Source organism: Pleurodeles waltl, chromosome 3_1 (genome assembly GCF_031143425.1).
Source record: "Pleurodeles waltl isolate 20211129_DDA chromosome 3_1, aPleWal1.hap1.20221129, whole genome shotgun sequence".
Classification (NCBI taxonomy): Eukaryota; Metazoa; Chordata; class Amphibia; order Caudata; family Salamandridae; genus Pleurodeles; species Pleurodeles waltl.
The window spans coordinates 888,492,633-888,512,091 of record NC_090440.1 but is presented as its reverse complement, the minus strand read 5'-3'; the positions used below and the strand labels follow the sequence as shown (position 1 = coordinate 888,512,091).

General features: G+C 42.5%; 1 protein-coding gene across 1 annotated transcript in view; it reads left to right on the top strand.

The window, feature by feature from the left end:
- The window catches only part of GRIK3 (glutamate ionotropic receptor kainate type subunit 3), a 1,024,044-nt gene that overhangs the window by 581,240 nt on the left and 423,345 nt on the right, over positions 1-19,459 (top strand). The window contains exon 8 of the mRNA XM_069223872.1: positions 16,688-16,795. Within this exon, the coding sequence (XP_069079973.1) occupies positions 16,688-16,795 (108 nt within the window). The remainder of the gene's footprint in view (positions 1-16,687; positions 16,796-19,459) is intronic.

Genomic DNA, 19,459 nt, shown 5'->3' with positions numbered 1-19,459 from the left:
TCTTCAATTTAAGAGGTATTGTGGCTTCAGAACTCTCTTTGACCACACAGGATGGTGAGTAATTTGTACAAGTGTATTTTCTAGAAATGCTTATGGCTTTGTAATTGATACAAGATCATTTAAAACTAGTTCTTGTTATTGATATTGTCAACATTTCTTATGTCAGTGACAAGTCAAGCTGCAGAGTGTAGTGTTGCCTTGATTAGGAAAAGTGAAGCTTTTGGGGTTGAAGTCAGGATAGCATTTTCAAATTCAAATCTGCATTTGGTCAGAAGTTGGACATCTGTTTTCAGATGATCTGAAGGGGTTATGTGGCTATATATTTGAGAGAGTTGAGGAAGAGGTTTGCACACATAACCACATGGTTGATACATCAGTTGAGAATGTGAGTAGAGTTAAAATTGCAGGCCTAGTGAATTCACTGCCAGTGAAGGTGAGGGTGTACGTCCAATCATGACATTTCAAATTGTTTCCAGTGTTTGGGCAAAATAAAGATTAATTCAATGTTATTCAGTTTCTGAGGGTTAAGTATCATAATATTGTTTGGCATCCAGTATTTTTGAGGCAAGTGTTGAGATTGAGCATGTCCTTGCTCATTGATGTTCTTGTGTGAATTTGCATTTAATCTCTAAACACCTGTATCCTCAAAGGTCAGACCCAGTACCTCTAAGTACATTTCAATGTACAATTAAACACAGGAGTTGGATATGGACTGATCTTGTGTCCACATTTATTTTGGTGTGAAAGGGTAGAGTTAAAATGGCAGCAACAAAGTAGAGTGGATTTTTGGGTGTGTAAAGGGCAATTGGTTTTTAGGTTGCTTACCACTGAAAAAGTTCTCATTTTAAGGACATAGGGCCTCATTACGCCACCTGCCAAACTCGTTCCGCCTTAAGTCCGCTTGTGCGGCCTGAACACCGTCGGCCCCATTAAGAGTTCACAGCAGGGCCTGCAGGCGGAAACAGCGTTTCCGCCCGCCTGCCCTGTGGTGAACAGGTCCTTCACATTGATGCCGGCTCCAATTGGAGCTGGCGCCGATGTGGCAGTGCAGTGTGTGCAGCAGCACCCATCGCGCATTCCACTGCCCGTAACTCGGGCAGTGGAATGCGCGAAGGGACTGTGCATGCATGGGCAGTGCAGGGGCCACAGGGGGCACCCTGGCACCCCCATTCCGCCAGCCTTCGCACCGCCATGGAAAGGCTGGGGGTTTGGGGACTCATATTCCCCTGCCCTGGTGTATTACAGCCACTACGACTGCCAGGTTGCTGGCTGGCAGCAGTCTGGCCGTGTCGGCGGTCGGACTGTGGCGGCTCCGCCATGGTCATAATGTGGCAGTCGAACCGTCATGACCACTGCGGTCCGACCGCCACCATGGGTCTGGCAGACTGAAGACTGCCAGACTCATAAAGAGGGCCATAGCCTCTTTAGCTGGCCACAGTGCTATTTGTTAGCTTTTGAAAGTAACTTTTACATTGATGACATACAGGGCCTCACCGCCCACCAAACTCTTTCGGACGGAAAACCGCCACTCCAGTTTTCCGCCAGCTGGCCCTAGTATGAGTTTTCTGCTGGGCCAGCAGAATACTCATCATAACATTGACGCTGGCTCATAATCAAACCAGGGCCAATGTTGCAGTGCTTCGGAAGCAGCAGCATCCGTCGTGTTTTTCACTGCTCGTAATTCGGACAGTGAAAAGCACAACAGGGCTGTTCATGTGGGCCCCTGCACTGTCCATGCTAAGTGCATGGGCAGTGCCGGGACCCCGTCTCCACCAGCCTTTGCATGGCAGTGTGACAACCATGCAAAAGCCAGCAGAGAGGGGACTCGTAATCCCAGGGCAGCGCTGCCCTGGTGGATTAAGACCAACAGCACCACCAGGCTGTCAACGGGTGGCAACCTGGCGATGCCGGCGGTCGGACCATGGCGGCTCCTCCACGGTCGTAATGTGGAGGCCGGGCTGCTGCTTTGGCAGCGGTCTGACCTCCTCCGTGAGTCTGGCGGTTCCAGGACTGCCAGACTCGTAATCAGGGCCAAAGTCTTTTAACCTGGTAGCATTTATTTTCCTGAATACCTCAGTGCATCCTTGATCCTTCACACTATCCATATACAATGTTTGAAAACATTGAAGTAATTTTATAGGCTAACCCCAGATGTCTCTACCTTGAGTGATAACTCACTTTTAACCAGACCCCTATCTTTAACTTCTCTACAGGCTCCAGAGGTATAATTTCAACACAACACAGAAAGTAGAAGTTATGTAATATTTCCTGTGACAGCTTAAAGTATGGCAAGGAGTGATATCATTGTATTGTCCACAAAGTCAAGGCTTTACTTTCTTTAAAAAACAACTTTTATTTCATGCTTTGAGCTGTAGCATAGTAATAATGTGCAGTAATAATAAAAAACCATTAACTCCTTCGCAGTCAAGGTCGTAACTGTTACATCCTTGGCTACGGCGCTGAGGTGCCAAGGATTTAACCGTTACGTCCTTGAACCGGCTCAGTTCTCCCCCCATGAGTCTTGCCTCCACGCCCCCCAGGCAGGGATGGAAGAGGAATTGCTTCCCCTTGCACCCTAGCCCCTCCACCCCCCAGTGGCGTCTGACGATATCAGCGCACGGTTGCGTGCTGACCTCATTAGAGGCTGCGGATCAGAGGAGAAATGCTGTAGCATTTCTCCTTCGATCACATGGAGGGGGCGAGAGAGGCATCAAAGTAAAGGCCTTTCCCTTCCTTTGATGTCTCTCTCAGCATTTCTGCTGCCTGATCACATCCAGAAAGGGCCACTAGATATCAGGGAGTTTTTTTTTTTTTTTTCATTTATGCATAAGGGGAGGGGCCCCCAATTTATTTAAAGGCCATTTCTGCCTCCCCGGGGGCAGATCGGCCTATTCTAATTAGGCGGGCAGAAACCGCTAGACACCAGGGATTATTTTATTTTGTATTTTCTTAAATGTTTACATGTGGGGAGCGACCCCTTTGGCTAGGGTCACTCCCCTGGGGGGGGATTGTTTTTAGGCCATTTCTGCCCCCGGGGGCAGATCGGCCTATTTTTATTAGGCCAATCTGCCCCCAAGGGCGCAAGAAACCTCTAGGCGCCAGGGATATTTTTTTTTTGTTTTATTTTTTTCGACTTGGGGAGCGACCCCTTAGGTAAGTGTTGTTCCCCTGGGGGGAAAATATTTTTAGGCCATTTCTGCCTCCCTTGCGGGCATATCGGCCTATTTTTATTAACCCAAAGGGGGCAGAAACCATTAGGCATCAGGGTTTCTTTTTGTGCCAATTTGATGCAAAGGGAGCGACCTCTTAGGCAAGGTCGCTCCCCTGGGGGTGCGGAAATTTATTTAATGCCAATTCTGCCCCCCTTGGAGGGGTGGCAGATCAGACTATTTCTATTAGGCTGATCTGCCCCGGGGGGCAGAAACCACTTAGGCACTAGGGATTGGTATGTGTGCATTTTTTTTGGTTGGGCAAGGGTCGCTCCCCATGGGGGCACATTACTGTTGGCAATATCTGCCCTCCTTGGGGGCAGATCGGCCTATTTTTGGGAGGCCCATCTGTCTCCAAGAGGGGGCAGAATGCCCACCAGAGACCAGGGAAGATTTTTTTTTTTTTAAAGGTTGGGAGTATGGCCATACCTCCACCCCAAATAAATGGGGCCAAAGTTGTTCTACCCATCGGTGGGTAGATGGGGCAATTACCCCCAATCCACTCCCCAGGGGGCCAGAAAACCTACTAGATGCCAGGGGATGAAAAAAAAAAAATAATAATGGGGAGGTGGCTACCAACTTGTATGGGCATGGTTATGTCCCCACCCCAACTGAATGGGTAACAGTCTTTCAGCTCTTCCCCTCACACTGAAACATCTTATCCCAGAGCAAGCAGGAGGACGTTTGATTATTTGGGGTTTTGGTTTTACATTTGGGCCATGAATGCTTGTCAAACTTTCAAAATTGTCTCACTTGGAATGGTGAGTGCTGCTGTTTTTGAACTTTGCGACGCTGCCATGTAGAAAAATTCACAAGACCTAGACATATCTGAAAACTAAACATCTGGGTGAGTCCAGGGTGGTGTACTTCACATGCACCCGCACCATTTCCATACCCACAATGCCCTGCAAACCTCCATCTTTGCTGGAAATTACACATTTTTCCCACATTTTTGTAATGGGACCTTCTGGAATCTGCAAGAATCCACAAAATTCCTACCACCCAGCATTGTCGCATCTATACCGATAAAAAATCTGCCCCACTTGTCAGCCTAGATTTTTTTTTTTTTCAAACTGCCTTTTTGTACAGGCTTTGGTTCCCCCTCATTTTGATATGTTTTTGGCTCTTCCCTGTCACAGGCACTTGGCCCACCTACACAAGTGAGGTATAATTTATACTGGAAGACTGAAGGGAACATTGGGTGGTAAGAAATTTGTGCTGGTACGGTGATCCCACATAGAAATGTTGGGAAAAAGTCCTTTTTTAGCTAAATTTTAGGTTTGCTGAGGATTCTGGGTAAGAAAACACTAGGGGCTACACACAAGTCACACCTCCCTGGATTCCCTCGGGTGTCTAGCTTTCAGAAATGTTTGGGTTTAGTAGCTTTCCCTAGATGGCTACTGAGTCCAGGACCAAAAACGCAGGTGTCCCCGCAAAAACAGGTAGTTTTGTATTTTGATAATTTTGATGTGTCCACATAGTATTTTGGGGCATTTCCTGCCGTAGGAACAAGGCCTACCCACTCAACTGATGCACCATTTTTATTGGGAGACCTAGGGGAACACTGGGTAAAAGGAAGTTTGTGGTTCCCCTCAGATTCAAGAATTTTGCAGCACCGAAGCTTGAGGAAAAAGTGTTTTTTTGCCAAATTATTTTGCTAAGGATTCTGGGTAACAGAACCTGGTGAGAGCACTACAGGTTACCCCACCCTGGGTTCCCCTAGGTATCTAGTTTTCAGAAATGTTCAGGTTTGAAAGGTTTTCTTAGGTGCCGAGTGAGCTAGAGGCCAAAATCCACAGCTAGGCACTTTGCAAAAAACAGGTCTGTTTTCTTTGGGAAAATGTGATGTGTCCACATTGTGTTTTGGGGCATTTCCAGTTGCTGGCACTAGGCCTACCCACACAAGTGAGGTACTATTTTTATCGGGAGTCTTGGGGGAAGAATAGAAGAACAAGTGTTATTGCCCCTTGTCTTGCTCAACATTTTTTCCTTCCAAATGTAAGACAGTGTGTACAAAATACATCTATTTGAGAAATGCACTGTAATTCACATGCTAATATGGGGAAACCGGAATTAGGAGATGTGCAAATAACCACTGCATCTCAAAACCTTAACTTGTGCTGATTTTGGAAATACAAAGGTTTTCTTGATACCTATTTTTCCACTCTTTATATTTCAGCAAGTGAATTGCTGTATACCCGGTATAGAATGAAAACCTATTGCAAGGTGGAGCTTATTTATTGAACCTACAAGCCCTATATATCCCCACAACCATAAGAGACCAGCAGACGTAACAGTATATTGCTTTAAAAAATCTGACTTCACAGAAAAAAGTTAGAGTAAAACATAGAGAAAAATGGTTGTTTTATTCACCCCAATTTCAATATTGTTTTATTTCAGCTGTTATTTTCTGTAGGAAAACCTTCTTGAATCTACACAAGTGACCCCTTGATTAATTCAGAATTTTGTCTACTGTTCAGAAATGTTTAGCTTTCTAGGATCCATTATTGGTTTCACACCCATTTCTGTCACTAACAGGAAGAAGGCTGAAAGCACAAAAAATAGTAAAAATGGGGAATGTCCCAGTAAAATGCCGAAATTGTGTTGAAAAATGTAGTTTTATGATTCATGTCTGCCTGTTCCTGAATGCTGGGAAGATGGTGATCTTACCACCATAAACCCTTTGTTGATGCCATTTTCAGGAGAAAAAACACAAGCCTTCTTCTGCAGGCTTTTTTTCCAATTAAAATAAAAAATCGAAATTTTTGCTGTATTTTGGCTAATTTCTTGGTCTCCTTGAGGGGAACCCACAAACTTTGTGCACCTCTAGAATCCCTAGGATGTTTGAAAAAAGGAAGCAAATTTTGCATGGGTAGCTTATGTGGACAAAAAGTTATGAGGGCCTAAGCATGAACTTCCCCAAATAGCCAAAATAAGGCCTGGCACCTGAGGGGGAAAAGCCTTTGCAGCGAAGGGGGTTAACTACTCAAACAAGCTTAACAAGATGAACTTAATTGGTTCAAATACGGGGCATACATGCAGCAACATATAACTTTGAATGTTTGTCCTTACACAAGGTTAATTGACTCCTCATCAGAGTCCTTCAAACCCAAGTACACATTTTTTCTCTTAGCTGCAGAAAGTTAGTAACTGCCTCTTGCGAATCCTTTCTAATATTTGTAACTACACCCGCATTTTATAATTATAGATTGGGTTTTGGTTTTCTGGGATGTTAGCCCTGGTCAAGCACCAACTACAATCCTAGTCACTATAAGGCACAATCAAACCCTATAAAAATTAGCCCTCTGCTCACTCTTTGGTAGCTTGGCACAAAGCATTCAGGCTTAACGTAAAGGCAATGTGTGAAGTATGCGTGCAATACTTCAAGCAGAAAATCAGTGAAAACAACACAAAAAACATTCCACACCAGATTAGAAAACTAGATGTGAATTCCATACATAAAACAAGACCAAAATGCCATTAATTCAATAAGTAGAACTGAAAATATTGAATTAAAAACTTTTAAGTAAAAATAGCGTTAAGAAACAAAAAGCACTAGTGGGGAAATCTGGTCATGCCCAACGGGGTTAACCCCACAAGTTTAGTCCAATTGTGATAAAATGTAGGCCGATCAAGTTAAGTCTGCTGAGCCAAAGTACCTTGAATCCTGGTTGTGGAGCTTTGCCGTGATCTGCATCGTAGATGGGTCATATAGTTGAGGCATTACGTCGGTTCTGAGATGTGGTAAGGCTGCCTTGCATTATTCTCCTGCTTCAACATCAAGGATCCTGCTGTTAATGCTTGCGATGCAAAGGTCAGTCTTGAAGGTGCTTTGTGCAGCTGAGGAGATGCTTCGATTCCAATGAGTGGCAAACCTGTATGTGGAGTTTCAGCATCATCGTGTAGGCTGCTGCCGATGGGATACTTGGAAGCTTGCTCCAGAAAAAGCATCATGATTCCATAGGCGAGGCGTCATACGCAGATGTGGGTTGCTGCAGTGCTGTGAGTCTGTTGCGATGGGTTCAATCCATGCAACAGTGGTGATGCATCAGTCCTACTCAAAAGATGTGTAGCTCAGCCGAGGAGATGCATCAGTCCTGGTTGAGAAAGCACCTTAAGCCCAATTTGTTAGGGGTCCAGAACTGGGGTGGCACCCCTTGGCAGGGTAGACTTACAGATGTCAGAGTCCAGGTGTAGAGGCAGAATGGTTGGAAGTCTCTTATGTCCCTGAGGCATCAAACCATGAGGCCAGCTAGCTAGCCCTTGGAGTCACTCTGGGTTCAAGTGATGCAGTTCCAGTCCTTCTCACCCAGGCTGGGGAACAGCAGACAGCAGAGCGGCACAGCAAGGCAGGAGTCTAGGAAAGCAGCAGTCCAGCAGAGCGGCTGTCCTTCAACAGCACAGCAATCCTTCTTTCTGGCAGAGTATTTACAGGTCCAGAAGTGTATTGATGTGGTGGTGTCAGAGGTTCAATACTTAACCCATTTGAGACCTACCTTGAAGTGGGGACGACATCAAATATAAATCTATGCAGTGCATAGAGGTCCTGCTCTTCCTGCCCTTGCTCCAGACTCACTACAGGGGTTTATCCAGTCCTTTGTGTGTGGACAGGGCACAGCCTATTTAGGTATAAGTGAGGCTGTGTTCAGCCCTTCCGCCCCATCCTCCCAGGATGGTCCATCAGGTCACACCTAAGCTCAGATTGTGTGTGGCTGTCTAGGTAGAATACTCAAAACTCAGTTGTCCTCCACCCCAATCAAGTGATCATAGACCGCCAACAGGCACTAAATGGCTGAAGTAAGACAATGGCAACTTTCTAAAAGTGGCATTTTCAGAATTGCAATTGAAAATTCAACTTCACTATACGTTTTGATTTTAAATTGTGATTCCAGAGACACCAGAATTGAAAAGCTGATCTCTTCCAGGTTGTGAATTACATTTATTAGATGTAATAAGGTAATCCTAATGTTATCCTATGGGAAAGGTGGGATTTGCAATAGTGAAAATCAACTTTGGTATTTATTTTTGATACCAGGACATGTACAACTTAAAAGTACATCTCCTGCCTTTTAAATACAAAAAAGAGTTATTTTGCCCGGTCCACATGGCAGTGTAAAATTGCAAAACAGGCTCTGCAATGGCAGGCTCTAGACATGGTTAAGGAGCTACTTAAGTGAGTTGCACAGTCAGTACTGCAGGCTCACAAGTTGCATTTAATTTACTGACTTTGAGCTAATGTAGTGCTCTTTACTCAGGACTTATTAGTAAATTGAATGTGCCAATTGTGGTTTAGCCAATGTTACCATGTTTTAAGGAGAGAGCACATGCACTTTAGCTCTGGTTACACAGAGGGCCTCATTGCGATGCTGGCGGTCTTAAGACCACCAGCCTAGTGATGGAGGTTGGACTCCCGCTGACAGGGCTGTCCGACTGCCCCATCATGATCGTGGATGTAGCCGCCACAGTCAAACCGCCAACACCTCCAGGCTACAGTGCTGCAGTTGTAATCCGCTGCAAGCAGCGCTGCCCTAGGGATTACGACTCCCCATCTGCCAGCCTTTCCATGGTGGTAAACACCGCCATCGTAAGGCTGGAGGAATGGGGGTGTTGGGATGCTCCTGGGGACCCTTGCACTTGTCATGGGCTGTGCAGGGGCCCTCATGCACAGCCCCATTGCGTCGCACCCGACGCACCAAAACATTGCCGCCAATGTTGTGGTGAGTGTTCTGCTTGGGCCAGCGAAAACATTTTCACCCATTGGCTCAGTGGAACACTCCTAATATGGGAGGCAAAAGACCTCCATTACTGATGGTCTGTTGCCTGCAACGGCTTCGTCGGTCCTGTGAAAGGACCACCGAAGTCGTATTGCGGTCAAGAGTCCTAATATCATCAAAAACAAAGTCAGAAAAGTCGAGGAGGTAGGCAAAAAGTAGGAGGAAGATCAACCTAAGGCTGTCAGGCCTAACATTTCATGATTAGAACTCTCTTCCATAGCTTTGTTTAAAGCTCTTGTGAATTTTCACCAAAAAAGCTTTAAGATATGGCAGTCCTTTTACTGCTGGTTCAATGTTAGTTGAAACAACAAAGAGTACAAAAGGTAGACTCAACAAAATATCAACCTTACAGAAATATCTTAAATTAAAAATATTAACCTATTTTTAATTCCTAAAATCACCCTGAAAACAGATGTATTAGCTTCCCACCTATTTTAAAATGGATGACTGTGCAACTGTGAGTGCAGTAATAGAAAACTATAGTAGTACGTGTTTGATGGTGAAATTGGGTGTTTGTTAAAAAGTTTTGGAGGACAATATTTGTTGAAAATAAAGGCTGTCTTTGCTTTTGCAATCTATGTTTTATTTATCTGTTTTCAACATGATGTACTGCCTTTTGTAGCATGTCTCTGATCACATCTCTTCTCTCTTGGAGAACTCTATTTACCACTACACAATATGTTGTATTACTCAGCCAAAACATAGTTCAGTTTTATTTACTCTCCCACATTGATGTTCTACGATTGTAATAGGGGATATGGAAGGCAGAATATTGAAGTCATACTATCATGACCAGAATATTGAGTTACAAAATACTGAAGAGGTAAGTGCATTGTGGGAGTTATTGTTTTACTATTCTTAGCTCCACATCTATGTATCCTGAAGATATAAAAGTCACCAAGGAACGTGTGGAGTTAGGTATACAAACTCCATACAAATGTATCTTAGGATATTTTGTCTATTGATATTCTGCCCATGATAATATGACTCTTCGATTTTCTGACTTCGGGTCTAGTCTACAGTGTGGAGTTTGGCCTGCGTGGCCAACATCACTACCTGTTACCACATGTAAATACACATGCTAGCTTTGTTCAGTCTTACCCGATGCCTACACACAAGGGTGTATTCTCAGATCAAGTTCTGAAATGGGGTCAGGCCTTCCGTCATTACTTAATATTAGATTCACAGATTAATAGTATGCACAAAGTCAGCCATGCTCAAACCACCTGTGAAAATAATTTTGCAGCACTTAACCAGTGAGACTCAGGACACCCCGTTCTTTCACATGATATTTCTAATCACTGTTAATAGATGTTTGAAGACAGTAGGAGGCATCTTAGGGAAATTCTGAAAGTCATATGAGATTCTGGACAGAGCCACCATGTTTATGAGTGCTTCTTTTCCCACCAGAGACTGCGACAAGGGGACCTAGTCTGTGAGATAGTGTTGTAGCTTCGTTAGCATGGGAGAAATGTTGCTCACCCACATCATCCCCTCTTCTAATACAACATGGATCCTAAGGTACAGAAGGTCCTCCATAGGTACCATCAGGGTAGACTGTTGGATTTACTTAAGTAATTGGACTTGTTCCAAATAACTTTAAGTCCTGAGTACAGCTCAAACCATTTTAATATCTGCTCCACTCCAGGGCTCGTTCACTTGGTTGGCCGAAGCATTCAAGGAGCTCATCCTCAAAAGGGACATTCAATCTTCCAACTCAGGTATCCACTGAAATTTCAATACTCCTTCTTCAGTCTGTAACTGTGCTGTCAACGGTTCTATGGCCAGCGCAAGTGGTAGAGTGATAGGGGTAACCCCTAGAAAATTACTGGTCCGATCAAGAAGTGGTTGACTCCCACTTGTGCAGAAGGGCCATTATATTTTAAACAAACATATGGTAAGAAGCGTAGGCCAATATTTATTTGCTTTAAGATGAGGAACATGTAGTTCCAATTCAGGCTGTCAAAGGTTTCTTCATAACCTACGGACAGGAGAGCAAGGGATCTCAGAGTCAATTTGCCAAATCTGGATCATTGAAGGGAGATTGTGTATTGTGTTACAAGTACCATTGTCTCATAAATCCTTTTTAGGTGGATTGTATGAGGGTGTGTATTAACATGAGAAGGACAATTTGCCAAGACTTTTGCCAGGATTTTCACCTCTAAGTTAATTCAATTTGTTGGTCTTTGGGGATCATAGGAGTCATAGCTGCCCAGGCTTTAACATTATGCTAATAGGGGCTTTGTTTAGGTTCCAGTGGAATGCTTTGTGCTCTCTCACAGCCAGAAACATCACATGCATCAACTCCATTTGGAGCCCTGTCAAATGTTTGAAGAAATAGGTTGAAGCTTTTTTTTAAGCTGCAACTGACCAGGTTCCTCCAAGATCTCCTTGGCCGTTAAGGCACTGTCCAGGCTTTGTCTGTCCACCATAGAGATTCTAGAGAGTGGGAGGTCCTCAAGGAATGCCTGATCTTCCTCTGGAGCTCGTGGTTCTTTTTCACTATATGATGAGCTATAGAAAGCCAGCAATATGAGCACTCCTGGTTCCAATATTAAATTTCCTACCTTTTCTCCCAAGGCCCATGTCTTACACCTTTTTTCTTCCGATTTAGCCAGTGTAGGAGCTTCCCTGTTTTATTTCCTTGCTCAGATTGTTGACTTTACAATGCCATTGAAATTCCCTTTACCTCTCCTAGAAATGATTGTTGGCATTAGAGATTCTTATTACCCACCTATGGCATCACCTCCTCTGATGGGTCATTCGGGAACCTCTCCTCCGAAGCAAGAAGGTTAGTTTTCAGCTTTGTGTATTTCATCCCTCTTCCTATGCTTAAGTGTTATGATGTATTGCAAGGCCCTGCTTCATACCACCAGTTTGAGGGCTTTCCGCAAGGTTATTGCTGTTCATCTCACCAGATTGCTTCTGTCACCAACCACCAGCCAAGAACAATAAAACACATTTTAAAACACTGGGCGTTTCTTCAAAATTAACTATATTTTAAAGAATGTGTTTCATTCACCACCATCATTTGAGGATGAAAAAAGCAGAAATTTTAAGGACATTGTAACCAAGAAAAGAAATCTGCATTCGCATAACAAACCTTTTCAAAACCAGAAAAAGAGCATTTCTTTGTTGTAATTCACTGATTGTGAGTTGAAATAACACCTACCAGGTAAGGTAAAATAAAAAAAATAAAGGGTCTGATTTAGAATTTGCTGGAGGGAATTACACGGTCACAAGCATGACAGATATTCCTTTTGCCGTATTACAATCCCAAAACAGCTCATGGAAATAGTAATACTGTGGGTTGGATATCCGTCATGTTTGTGACGGAGTAACCCATCCTCCAACCTCGATGTTTGTGACGGAGTAACCCATCCGCCAAACTCAAAATCTGCCCCAAAGTGGTTTTTTGCTTCTTGTGATATGTATGACTGTAAAACCTTAAAGTTTGGTAAAGGCGTAAATCTTTTGGCAGCCATTTACATGTTTAAATGAAATTTAAGAACATAGACATCATTCTTAGAATTGGATGGCACAATGCTTCGTCCAAAGGGTTCTCTTATGTTTATTTCAGCATTATTGCATTTTCAAGGAACTCAAAGGGCTGACTGACGTGTCACAGGAGAGCCTTCGAGCACAACAAATTAATATCACAGATGAATCAGAAAATTACATCTTTTGGACATTGTACCGCCATAAAAAATTGGGTTATATTGTTCACTGTTACTTATATAGCACCAGTAGGTTTAGGAAAAAGTGTTGAATACCGCTTCCTTGCACTTGGCTGAATCTTTGTAATATTTTTTATTTATTTAAAGAAAACGAATAATTTTAAACATTTTTATTCAGAAGGGAAAACTCCATCTCTACACCCAATGTAGTGATCAGAATGATATATGTTCTGTCCCCATATTACTTGGTTAAAGGTTTAGTCCCCAGTAACCTAAAGAGCTGAAATCCATTGTCCCCATTCACCTGAATTTCATTTCAGTAGTGGATGTGCTAAATTGACAGTTCTTGGAAATAAGAACTTTGTCCATGTCATCCACACCATGATATGCCATTCACGTTCTAGCTTTACAGTTGGACATGGTAAATTTGAAGGTCTGGATTTTTCCTTCTACCACTTTACATTATTTCTGGTAAGCTGCAGACTAGGAAACTGCTTGCAGATCTGAATGGGGTGCCATACCCAAACATGAAAGCCCTCATGCCCCCATTCCTGCTTCACCATTCTGCAGAGTAGGGATGGTTTAAATATTTTTGCTAAGGATGATTAGGTCTCGTCGGCTAGACAGTACATACTGTCTGGTTGCAAAAGGCCTATTGTGAACTTACAGCAAGCTTTCATCCACCCATTGTTTACCATTGGTTGACTTTATTGTTACTTTCATTTACTCCTGTCACATTCAATGGCCTGTCTTCCTCATTTTTGAGTTTGTCCCTCCCTAGAGCATATTCTCTTCACAATTATTTTGATTGACTTATTTTTATCCTTCCACTTTTCATATTTAGGGAATTATATTTTTCTCACCACTCCATGAGATTGCATCTGTGTCTTATTCTCCTTCTTCATGTTCTGCTTCCCTCTTCAAATACCTTCCCATCCGTCATGCTGCCTTGCTCCCCACCTCACCCTGGATGTCTGTGAAAACAAAAAAAGAGGTGATTTTTTTGATGGGGTATTGCTCAAATGCAGAAGTTAAAAGGTATTTTTGTTTTGTGCCCTACATTCCACATACTGCACTGAAGCACAAACTTTGGCACGCAAAGGCTTTTATGGCACTCGGGGAAAGGTCACCCGCTGAACTCACTTAGCTGGCATCTGGAGCATAAGGTGTACTTAACATTACTTCTCCTGGAGGCTCACATGTGTTCTCCCTGGTTGGGCCAGGGCCTAATTTGTAAAAAAAAAAAAAAAAAAGGTGCCAGGGCCTTCCTCTGGAGGCAACTGCAGGTTGCACACCCCATTGCCCTGCCAGTATTGCCAATGACATACCTACATAACTACTAACTATTACATGACTACAAGTCTGACAATTCAGACTATTCAAGGCCCCCAAAGCTATAAGAATGACTTGAGTGGCAGGTATTAGTTGTTTTTAATGCCCATTGTATTAATAAACAGCTGTCTTTCTGCTCATCTTTAAAGTACACAACAAGCGCCTCAATGTGGCAGCTATCATAAGTGCCGGTGTTGACAGTTAAGTGCTGCTGCGGAGCACTGGTACCCATCCGCTCAAATTAAGCACTGCACTGGTCTGCTACGGAGAACCAAATGGCTGAATCCTGTAAATATACATTTGGCAAGTGCTTCCCTTTATGTTCTTATTTTGTTTATATTTTATTCAGTTTCCTGAGTGAAACATAGTTGAAAAATAAACCATGCCATTTCTAAAGATTGAAACCACTGAATCAATGTGCAATGTTGTAGGTTGAGATACCAAAGATATGTGTCTGCTTATGCACCAGTATATTGTCTTTTTTATTTTACCTTTTTAACAATACTTTAAAGACAAACATTGGCAAAGCTAACAGTTTGGTACTTGCATTATGAAGACAGGACCTAGTGGCTTTACCATTATTTGCTTTTGTTTCTTCTCTGACCCTCTATATTTGTCACTTTGCCTCTGTCATCACATAAGGAACACTTCCTGTTTATAGCATAGTATGCTGCAGTGGTGTCCAAGATAGGTTCACTGAAAGAAACAAAGGTTACAGGGACTTTATAGTTAGGTTCTGAATTACTCATACAAAACCATAGAAATTCAGCAGTTATAGTTAGAGTTATTTCAAGTAACAATAACTCGCACCCTAAGGTAACTATAACTCACACCCTTGCCATGCACAGTTTTCTTATCAATAATTCTATTGCAAATGTTGCAGTGATAATATCAAAGATGCCATTCAAGATGTCATCAGTGATATAATATGTGGAGTAATTAGCTGTGCATGGCGAAGGTGCGAGTTATAGTTACCTTTGGGCACTGAGGTAACTATAACTCGCACCCTCTCCATGCACTGCTAATGCCCACACAAATTGCAGAACTCATGATATCTTTGATAACATCACTGATAATGATGTAATATTTGCAGTAAAATGTTTTACAAAAAAAACTGTGCATGGTTGGGGCACGAGTTATAGTTACCTCAGAGCACAAGTTATAGTTTCTTGAGATAACTATAACAGGTGAATTTCTATGTTTTTTTTGGTTTTGGGCATTTTAAATGTGAACCCTAACTATAACATCCCTGTAACCTTTGTTTTTTTCAGTGAATTTCTATGATTTTTTAAATTCAATTTCCTAACTATACGATGCCTGTAACCTTTGTTATATATATATATACATACACACTCACAGATTATGTAAGCATATGGGGCCAGATAGCGATTACCTAATTGCGATTTTTAGCAAATCGCAATTAAGTAATCACTATTGGAATGTATGAAACTCCAGGAGGTTTATACTGCGATTTGCAAGGGCTTGCAAATGGACCTACCTCATTAATATTCATGAGGTTGTTTGCAATTTGCCAGCCATTGCGAATGGCTACAGGGCTACAGTCACAGGGATAGGGATAGGGGCCTGCTGGGCTCAGCAGACCACCATATCTGTGCTTGCTTTTCAATAAAGCAACCTTTTTCTTTTTTAATGCTGCCCGTTTTCCTTAAAGGAAAACAGGATGTGTTTAAAAATGAAAAATGAAAAGTTTTCTTTTCATTTTTTAAGAGTAGGCAGTAGTCCGTGGGTCCTCTGCTGCTCTTAAAAAAGTTTTCGCATGCTTTCATAAATGGGTTTGCGAACGGGTTACAACCTACTTGAAGTAGGTGGTAACTGCAATTGTTTTGCGAATGCATTCATGGTCACAAAACAATCATACATACCTCTGCGATTCGGTATTAGGAAGGGACGCCCTTGACAGGCCCCTTCCTAATACCATATCAGTATGTAGTTGTAAATTGGATTTGTTACATACCAAAATGCATTTTTGCGATCATCACAAAAATGTTTGATACATCTGGCCCATGGTTTGCTATCCTGAAAATCCGGCAGGAATCTCACTCTCCTAGTTCAATTCCGGTTTTCCTTGGGCTGGGCTGCATAAGAACTTAAATATGAGAAAATATTCAATCGGTAAAATGTGATACATAAAACTATAATTTATAGTATAGATCACTTAAAATATCGAAAATTGCATTACTAAGCAAATAAGGAATTGAAAATTCAAGGGTCTCCTAGTCGCTTCGTGAATTGCAGAATCACTAAACTGAGATAGTGCATCCAATGCAGTTTTAGGTAGAAACGCGTTTTAATTTTCTTGTTTGTATGTATGTTGCTGACTCTATCCAGCTGAGTGTTTTTCTGGCAGGGGGCGTGACCTTGGGCGAGACATTCACATACTATGATGGGTTCGGGGAGGGGGGGGGGTGAGGGAGAAGGATGCAGTGGAAGGCTGATGCACATTAAACACAAAAAGGTGTTCTTGGGAATCGGGTCACTCACCGTAGAACAATTTATTCAAATTGAAAGTTGGTGTCGTGGCCTTAACAATGATGGAGCTGATTATTAATTAATCTCTGTCTTCCGGGAGAGAAGATCCGAGAAGAAAGTAATTATATAGAAGCATTGTGAGGTTGCTGTGAACAATGATTTATGGCGCCTTGTAATTACTGAACTGCCCAATTCTTTCCCGCAGGCCCAGTGGGAGGGACTCACGGGACGCATCGTCTTCAACAAAACAAGTGGCCTGAGGACCGATTTTGACTTGGATATTATCAGCCTGAAGGAAGATGGTCTTGAAAAGGTTTGTGAGCACTTCTTGGATGCTTTTTTCGTCTTTTTGTTTTTTTTAAATGTATTTTGCTTTCTGAGAACCAGAATATAAACGTACTGTACATAAGGCCATTTTATCACAACTGGCATGGGTCAAATTGATATTTGATCCTATACTGTACTTTTAGAAGTTTCAACTCGAAACTAAAAATGCTCGTCATTGCTATCCTCCACACTGATCTCTGCAGCAGAAACTGCATGTTCAGTCATACCTTGCTGTCAAAAATGTACCATCAGAAAGTAAAATATACTCTGTGGTCCTTCACAGCAAATTAGAAATTGATGCAATGAACAACAAATACTGTTTACATCTGACAAAACAACGTTTATCTGATAGTGGCACCCTCAGTTAATTGCAGTTGTGGGGCCCTTAGGGACATCAGAAGCTCTAGTGATTCTTCCCTTCCCAGTATTGATGTGTTGCTGCTGGTTTCCTTGGGGCTGCGGCATTGGTAGCCTTGAAGTAACTACTTTTTGAGTTGCTTTTGTTTTATTGATGTTACTTCTTCAGCTGTTGTTCTGCTACTTTAGCTGTTAGATGGGCCTAAATCTATGGCGCTGTTTCTTGAACTAAGTGGCTGTTCTATGAACTAATCCTAGGTTGTGTGCTTGAGCTGGTATGCTGATCTTTGATGTTTTCCAGTCCTTAACCTGTAATAATGGAGTTAATATTACAGCTGTGCTGATCTTAAACTTTTCTTTCAGTTCTTGTACTGCTGTTGCAATGCTTAGTCAGTACATAAATGATGCCGGCGGGCCCCGTGCAACTTATTTTTTAAGTCTGGGGATTTTTATCCCGGCAGTGGGAGGAAGTTCCCACCAATCTGCAAGGCAGCACTGCCTGCTTTCTATCCGTGCTACCGCCCAGGCACCCCAAGCCTGCAGGCAATATTCGCATGATCGTTGTACCTCAGCTGACATGGACAATGTGGTGTTACGTCATGGTGGGAGTGTCAGCCATTGGTGCTTTAATGGGCATATGCGGGCTTGTCCCTGGACTCATATGAAAGAGGAAGACAGGGAGGGTGTTCTACTTCCTTGTATGAAAATGGCGTTTATCGAGGCCTCAGAGCCCAGTCTGCAGCAGCCACCATTTCTTGCTGTTACTCTGCTCACATGCCGCCTGCCCTATGCACGTGTGCCTCCAGGGCAGTATTAGAAGTGGGCAGTTGCAGCTGATCATTCCCCCGATAATATGTCGCACAGTGGTTCATCATCATTTCGAAAGAAGAAATTGTTGCTTGCAAGAAATTGTTATTGGAGAGTTCAAATGTCACTCAAAATCAGTGTTCTCATCCCAAGCAGGCATCTGATATTAATGCATATACTTGTTCCAAACTGGGGCAATAGAGTGATCCACTCTTTTCTTCACTGCATAGACAGGAAGTTAAAAAGAATTGTTTCACCAAACTTGCCCTGCTTTTTACCAACACATAGAAAGCCTAATGTTAGCTCAGATGCAGCAGGCTCATTGGAAGGTTGGTTTTGATTGAGACAACCTAGCCCTAGAGCTAGTGCGACCTCCCGTAGCCTATCTCGTATGCAAAGGCCGAGGAAAAAACAGAAAATAAGGTTAAAACAGAGCAATCCACCATGTAAACAGGAATAAGATAGCCACCGCATGTACATTACAACACCTAAATCAGTGACGTTTCTCATTTCTATAAATGACTGGCGTCTCCAGTAAAGGCATTTTCTTTGCTTTGCATTTTGGGACGTGCAATCTTGGGTTTATGCTTGTATAAACAAAGCAAATCACTGACAGAATATCAGTGACTAAAATATGGTGTGAGCAGAACATTGTGTCAAAAATATCGTGAAGAAAAATATCTAAAAGTTAAGTGCAAATAGGTAAGTATAATTTTACTATTCTTAACTCCGCATCTACATACCTTGAGGATCATGAAGGTACATATAAGTGGAGTCATATATGATAAAACTTTGTTTAGTTATAGAAACTTACCTTCACAATACTTTTGTCCTTGATATTCTTGACACAATATTTTGTCCATGCAATATTTTTTCCTGATATTTAGTCTATGCACCAACACAACTGCAAATCCCAGAATGTAAAGAAAATATTTTTGGACTACAGCAGCTAGTCACACATAGACCTTGGAAACATAGTGTCCGAGAACACATTCTATTCCACAGCAAGTGTGGCACAGCATTATAAACTGCTTATCAAATGAACGTCAGAAGCAAAATCTACTTTATTAAGATTTGTTACAGAAGAATACAGGTTTGCAGCCCTAGAGGAAGCTGAACATAGGAAGCAGGACAGTTTCCAGACAGCCAGTGCCTTTCTTATAGCAATATATTTCTTGTGACAATACCAGTAACATAATATGTGAGCTTCCATAATTTCTACTTGAGTATATGTCTGAATGCAAATGTGGGCTTGTCTGTGTGCGAGCAGGGCCAGCTTTACCACTGGTCATGCCCAGTGACGCAATTTTTTGTGGCTCCTCCCTCCTTTTCTACAGATTCTCTCATTACCGCCCTCAAACAGTACCCCTCATCTCTTCATAGCCCCTCTCTCACATGCATTTCATTTGTTTTATAGCACAATAGCACTACTCGTACCAGTGAAGGATGTTTGAGCACTTTACTTAACACACATACATTATACAGG